Raw genomic sequence first — 6,609 nt, 5'->3', positions numbered from 1 at the left:
TTTGCTAATGAGCAGGCATTGGCAAGGTATGTGGTATGTGGCTGCTTCACATGTCTCACGTGTCATCATTTTATCACTGGCTTGGGGTTGATAATATCTGCTCTTTGGTTTCTCTCTTCAAAAGGACATATGTGGGGGCACGTGAGTGGCTCAGTCGGTTAAGCGTCCGACTTTGGCTCAGGTCATGATCACAGTTCGTGAGTTCAAGCCCCATGTCGGGCTCTGTGCTGACAGCTCAAAGCCTGGAGCCTGCTTTGGATTCTGTGTCTCCCTCTGTCTGCCCCTCGGCCACTTGCACTCTGTCTCTTGCATTGTCTCAAAAATAAACAAACATTTAAAAAAAAATTAAAAAAAAAAAAAAAGGACATATGTGGAATGGAAAAAAACTTGGGGAGGGTAGGTACAGTGCAGTGGTCCAGGGCCCAGGCCTATTTCTGGCTGCTTGAACACAAATCCTGGTCCCCCCCACTCTCCAGCAGGGTGACTGGGCCAGGCAGCTCACTCATCGACGCCTGAGTGTGTCTGTTAGATGTTGATTGTAGCAGTACCTGCCTCATAGAGTTGTGAGGATTTAACATGGTGCCAGCACTCAGTAAACACTCAGAATTGCTAGCTGTATTCTACTGTTTGAATATGAGTTGTTGTGGTTACTTTGTTTGCAGTGAGCCCTGTTCCCTTAATCCTCCTAGCAGAGTATCAAACTAATTACCCTCTGGTGTCTTCTGCAGAGGATGTGGATCCCTCAGTTGGTCGCTTCCGGAACATGGTGCAGACTGCAGTGGTCCCGGTCAAGGTAGGAAGCACATTGTAACACTGTTCGGAATGCCATACAGTCTGGTTTAAAAACCCACTCTTTTGGGGTGCCTGGTAGGCTCAGTCAGTCAGCATGCAACTCTTGATCTTGGGGTTGTAGGTTTGAGCCCCACGTTGGGTATAGAGATTACTTTAAAATCTTTAAAGAAAAAAATGAAAATAAAAAATAAAACCCCACTCTTTTATGTGTAGGTAAGTGTTAAATGTGTGCTTAATTAAAATTGTTTTTTAATGTTCATTCATGTATTTTGAGAGAGAGACTGTGCGTGTGTAAGCAGGGGAGGGGCAGAGGGAGGGGGGAGAGAGAGAATCACAAGCAGTCTCCGTGCTGTCAGCACAGAGACTGATGCGAGGCTCGATCCCACAATCATGAGATCATGACCTGAGCTGAAACCAAGAGCCGGACACTTAACGCACTGAGCCACTCGGGCGCCCTGTGTGTGCTTAATTTTAAAACACATTCTTTGTTCCTCTGTTTTTTCATGCTGTAGAAAGACTTTCACCCCACCTGAATCTAGGGGATCCTGGAGTGCCATAGAAAGGCTGCAGGCGACTGGCCAGCTGGATGCTGTGTATAAATTCTGATGTGATGGGAGCCTATAAATTTACCTCCAGCAGGGTGCAGAGAGGCCCACTTTTCTTTAGCCTTGCCCTTCTGGCTTGAAGTCAGCTATTAGGGGAGGAGGAACATTGTCGCGTTTCTGCATGGCACCTCCAGCTTGGCCGTGCCTTTGTCTTGTGGTTGAGAATGGTGCAGATAGGAAAGCCAGCCCAGATCAGGATTAGGTTGAAAGATCAGGTATGTTGAAGAACCAAGAGGTGGAAGTTACAGAGATGTTCTAATTGCTCAACATGTGGAGCAACTACGTGGCAGCTGGGACTGTCCATAGGGGCAAGTGACCCCTTGAAATAGTGAGACCTGTCAACAGAGATATTCAAAAAGTGATTGGAAGATGCTGGTCACAGATGCTATAGAAAGTTTTATTTAAAAAACAAAACAAAAAATTAAACTTTAGATTGATAATATCTGTCAAATTTCTGGTTAGTCTTTTTTAATCCAAAAGGGTCAGAGGGTTGAGGGGGATCTTTCATGAGCATTCATAAGCCAGTGTGAAAAAGTACAAGATGACGTGTTTCTCTGTTGTCTCCATAGCATTCAGGTCACGTTTCTCCTTGAGCTCCTTCCTTCCTTCCTTCCTTCCTTCCTTCCTTCCTTCCTCCCTCCCTCCCTCCCTCCCTCCCTCCCTCTCTCCCTTCCTTCTTTCCTTCTTCTTTCCTTCCTTCCTTCCTTCCTTCCTTCCTTCCTTCCTTCCTTCCAAATGTTCTGTTATCATTAAAGTATAAAACCAGCAAGAGGAGCCTGGCTGGTTCAGTCGGTAGAGCATGATCTCGGGGTTGTAAGTTCAAGCCCCTCGTTGGGTATAGAGATTACTTTAAAAAATAAAATATAAAACCAGATGTTTTTACTTCTTTGTCAATTTTATTATGGTATAATTTACATATAAAATACATTTAAGTGTACAGTTTGAGTTTTGACAAATGTATACACCTGGGTTACCACCACCATACTCCATGTATAGCTTTGTATCACCCCAGAATGTTTACTTGTGTACTCTTGCTGTCAGTTCCCCACCCCCCCGCCCCAGCCCCAGGCACCCAGTGAACTGCTTTCTGTCACCACAGATTTGTTCTGCTCTCAGATTAATGTTTAAAAGTCGTGTGGTCAACGTGAAGATATTAACTTTTTACTTAAATACTTGTATTACTTGTTATCACCACTGTTTCCTAAAAGGGCATTTTTAAAATCAAAAAAGAGAGGGAGGGGTGTGACCTTATGACAAAGAGTAGTCACTTAAACTGGGTAAGTTTTACTTTATGAAAAGCTCACACGTCCTCATTTTTCCCAGTGCATTGTAGGATGGTGAACACTTTGTGTGGAGCAGTATTTGGGAACCATCAATGTTAGACAACCACTGTCAGGTGGTCTCTTCAAACCCTGAGATTTCAGGAGAGTGAAATAGGTTGTCTAGGAAACAAAACAAGCTAGAGGGTTAGGGGCCTTCTTCAAGTTTTCTAGGGTTGGAATAGAAAAGGCTAACTGACACCCTCTCGTGTCTTACCTCTTGTCTCCTCTGTTTCTTGTGAACCACAGAAGAAGCGGGTGGAAGGCCCTGGCTCCCTGGGCCTGGAGGAATCAGGGAGCAGGCGCATGCAGAACTTTGCATTCAGTGGAGGACTCTACGGGGGCCTGCCCCCCACGCACAGTGAAGCCGGCTCTCAGCCACACGGCATCCATGGGACAGCACTCATCGGTGGCTTGCCCATGCCATACCCGAACCTCGCCCCTGACGTGGACTTGACTCCCGTCGTGCCGTCAGCAGTGAACATGAACCCTGCACCAAATCCTGCAGTCTATAACCCCGAAGCTGTCAATGAACCCAAGAAGAAGAAATATGCAAAAGAGGCTTGGCCGGGCAAGAAGCCTACACCTTCCTTACTGATTTGATATTTTTGGTCATGGAGAAGGGTGGGATTGGGTGGGAATTGGGTGGAAGGGTGACGGGGGAGCTAATGAACTAGGGAGAAAAACTTTCCATGTGTGCGGTCTCGTCTTTCAGAATGTCTCCTGGGGCCCTAACCATGTAATGTTAAAGCTGGGGTGGGGTTGGACTATCCCATAAAGACCTGTCTTCAGAACACTATGAGTGTAGAACAGTGTTTCATATTTCCCACTAGGTAGGCTGCCCTGGCCCTTTCCCAGGCCTCTTCCATCACCACCTTTTTCTTTTCTTCCTCGTTCTGGGGTCAGTTTGATTTAAAGTCATGTGTACCCTGGGGAGAGACTCCAGGCCCTCCGGTGGCATCTAGAGCTGTGCTGATGGCAGCAGCATCACCAGCCTGTGGGTCCAGCAGCCTGGTTTCTGTTTACTGTCCCTGCAAGTCCCAGGTAGCAAAGGGTTCGCCACGGATCCCAGGTCTATCAAAAAAGGGTTTAGAATTCTTCAGTTAAGGTTTCAACTCAGAAATGTTTGCCTGGGTCACTGGTTTTGAGGTCCAATAGTTAGGCTTTTTTCTCTTTTGTCCTTTCTGTTGGAATGAGAACATTTTGATTTTCTTCATCTGTGACCAGTGCTGTAGATACAGGTGGGTAGTTTGAAACTTACGGTATTGTTTGAACTTCACTTGTTTCTCTTGTCACACCTGAGTACTCTACTTGCTGAAGTTTTTCGTTTGATTCCAGAGTACTGTCCTCTACTCTTTAAGGCATTGCTTTCCTATTCAAGTGTGTTATGAAGGCAATTTTTAAAGGATATGACCAGTTAGAGCAGCAATTCCAATTGAAAAAATTTTACTTTGCAAGTAACTGATGTCTCTAAGAGGACATTTTTAGGTGTTGGTTCAGAGGCTCTTCCCCCCCCCCCCCCACCCCCTTTACTGAGAGCTCTCATAACCCAGAGCTCCAGGACTCGGCCCAGTAACAAACACAGGAGACGAAGGTAGCAAACAGTGATATGAGCTTTGTACAGAGATTTGTACATTTGTGTAATAGGCCTTTTCACGCTTTATGTGTAGCTTTTTACCTGTAACCTTTATTACATTGTAAATTAAACGTAACTTTTGTCATTCGTGCAGTCTGTGATTCGGTCGCCATCACGGATTCCCGCTGCCATCAGGGAATGTTTTGTCGGAGGTGCAGGTAGGCTTGGGAGGCGATGCTCTGGCCCTGTTTTATTACCATAAATAAAGATGCCCCCTGCCGAATGTGGAAATTCTAATTAGAGATTCCAGTCCCCAGACTGACGCCTCACTGAGCAAAGTGGGTTAAGAGGTGCCTGCTGCCCTTCATCGGGAGGCAGAACCACAGAACTGACACCGGGAGGCTGGGCTTCGGGACACTGGTCCCCGGCGGGTGTTGCCAAAGCCTGGCCGTCCTCCGGCTCTCTGGTTATAGCTGCTCACGTCGGTGCCACAGCTCAGGAAGCTAAAGTTGCATAGTTTTATAGGGGATTTCAGCCAGAGTTAGGATTGAACATACGTGTCTCGCATGCCAGGACCTCATACGCGGGGAGTGGCTTTGTGATGGAGATGCCAGCTAGCTTCCAAATCCCTTGGGTTGAGAGGCTGGCCTTGGAGCAGGAGCAGCTTGCTGAAGAACAGGGATCCATAAAGTCACAGCTGGACAAAAAGTTGACCTCTTAGCTTCTTGTAAAAATGAGGGTCCTGGGGCGCCTGGGTGGCGCAGTCGGTTAAGCGTCCGACTTCAGCCAGGTCACGATCTCGCGGTCCGTGAGTTCGAGCCCCGCGTCGGGCTCTGGGCTGATGGCTCGGAGCCTGGAGCCTGTTTCCGATTCTGTGTCTCCCTCTCTCTCTGCCCCTCCCCCGTTCATGCTCTGTCTCTCTCTGTCCCAAAAATAAAAAAAACGTTGAAAAAAGAAAAAAAAAAAAAAAAAAAAAAAATGAGGGTCCTTATTTTAAAAGGACACCTTCCTCTTACTGTAGTGAAGGTGACTGTTAGTGCTGGTTAATAGTCCCTCACTGAACACCTGTCTACCCTGCCCACCATTACAGCAAGTTTTATTTACATAGCCCTAAGGAGAGGCCTGTTTTTATTCCCCATTTTACAGATGAGAAAACAGACAAAATCAGCTTCCCTGTGATCCCATTGCAGTGAAATCAGGATTGAAACTCTAGTCTGAATCCAGAGCCTGAGCCTTATACAGCCTCCAGGATGAGCTAAGCTGAAGCAGGTGCTTGGCCTGTGGGGGGCACACCATTGTGCTCAGTGGGCTGTAGCTCTGTGACTAGGTTTTGTTGAAGTTTAAGGTTTATTTTTTTACTTATTTTTGAGAGCGAGAGAGCAAGCAGGGGAGGGACAGAGAGAGGGAGACAGAATCTCAAGCAGGCTCTGAGCTACCGGCACAGAGCCTGATGCGGGACTTGAACCCACAAACCATGAGATCATGACCTGAGCTGAAATCAAGAGACAGAGTCTGCTCAACTGACTGAGCCACCCAGTCACTCCATGTTTAGACATTTAAAGAAGAAAAGTGTTCCAAACTGAACAACTTAGTGGAAGGTGTGTTAAAGGGCTTCGATCTAGTTTAGATGATAAAGTAAATCCTTCCTGATGAGAGGTTATACTATGTATTATTTGGTTTCAGAATTTGAGTTACAGAGTGAAACTTGCAGTGGGTCTCAAAGAAGGCCCGCAGAGAACATCCAAGCCTGCCAAGTAACATCTTTCCCTTCAAGGGCCCATTTGACTTCAGTGGAAGCAGGACTGGCTTCGTTTGGTGGTTCCAGGACACAAGGAGGCTTTGTGTGGACACCTGGCTCACTTGGCACCATATTTCTGGTTTATTTCTGTCACGCTGTAGTGCCTCTCAGAGGTGAGCTCCACAGGGAGCGGCCTCGCTGCTCACCCTTAACTTGGCTCGAGACACGACCCCAGATGGATAAGCCCTTCCTGCTTACCACAAGGACCGGCAGATGGCTATTGCTCGAGTAAGTGTGACGCTGCTGTGGGACACAGCCTCTCCCCAGCCTGGGACACGGACCCACTCTGGAGGGGAAGCGACCACAGGTTTCCCCAGAGTCCTGTGCCCACTGATGGGCCATCTGCTTCAGAGGGAGGAGAAGACCTTTGTTCCCTCCCCAGGGGGGAGAGGCGGCAAATCCCATGGAGGACACCTGTTGACAGGAACCAGCCCATTCTCCGGGTGTTCCCGGCTCAAGATCGGCTGCTTGGAGATAGCCTGCCTAAAATATGCCCATTATCTGCAAATCATAGAATTC

At 47.4% G+C, this 6,609-nt stretch overlaps 1 protein-coding gene across 1 annotated transcript in view; it reads left to right on the top strand.

Annotated features, from left to right (window-relative positions):
• The window catches only part of LOC132671774 (nuclear inhibitor of protein phosphatase 1), a 20,092-nt gene extending 15,653 nt beyond the window's left edge, over window positions 1-4,439 (top strand). Inside the window, exons 6-7 of the mRNA XM_060622972.2 lie at window positions 729-793; window positions 2,966-4,439. Coding sequence (XP_060478955.1) covers window positions 729-793; window positions 2,966-3,319 — 419 coding nt within the window. The 3' untranslated portion in view covers window positions 3,320-4,439. The remainder of the gene's footprint in view (window positions 1-728; window positions 794-2,965) is intronic.
• Window positions 4,440-6,609: the final 2,170 nt, after the last annotated feature.

This window comes from Panthera onca, chromosome C1, assembly GCF_046562875.1.
Source record: "Panthera onca isolate mPanOnc1 chromosome C1, mPanOnc1 haplotype 2, whole genome shotgun sequence".
In the NCBI taxonomy this organism is placed as follows: Eukaryota; Metazoa; Chordata; class Mammalia; order Carnivora; family Felidae; genus Panthera; species Panthera onca.
The sequence above is the reverse complement of the archived record's forward strand: the minus strand, read 5'-3'. Positions and strand labels throughout refer to the sequence as shown.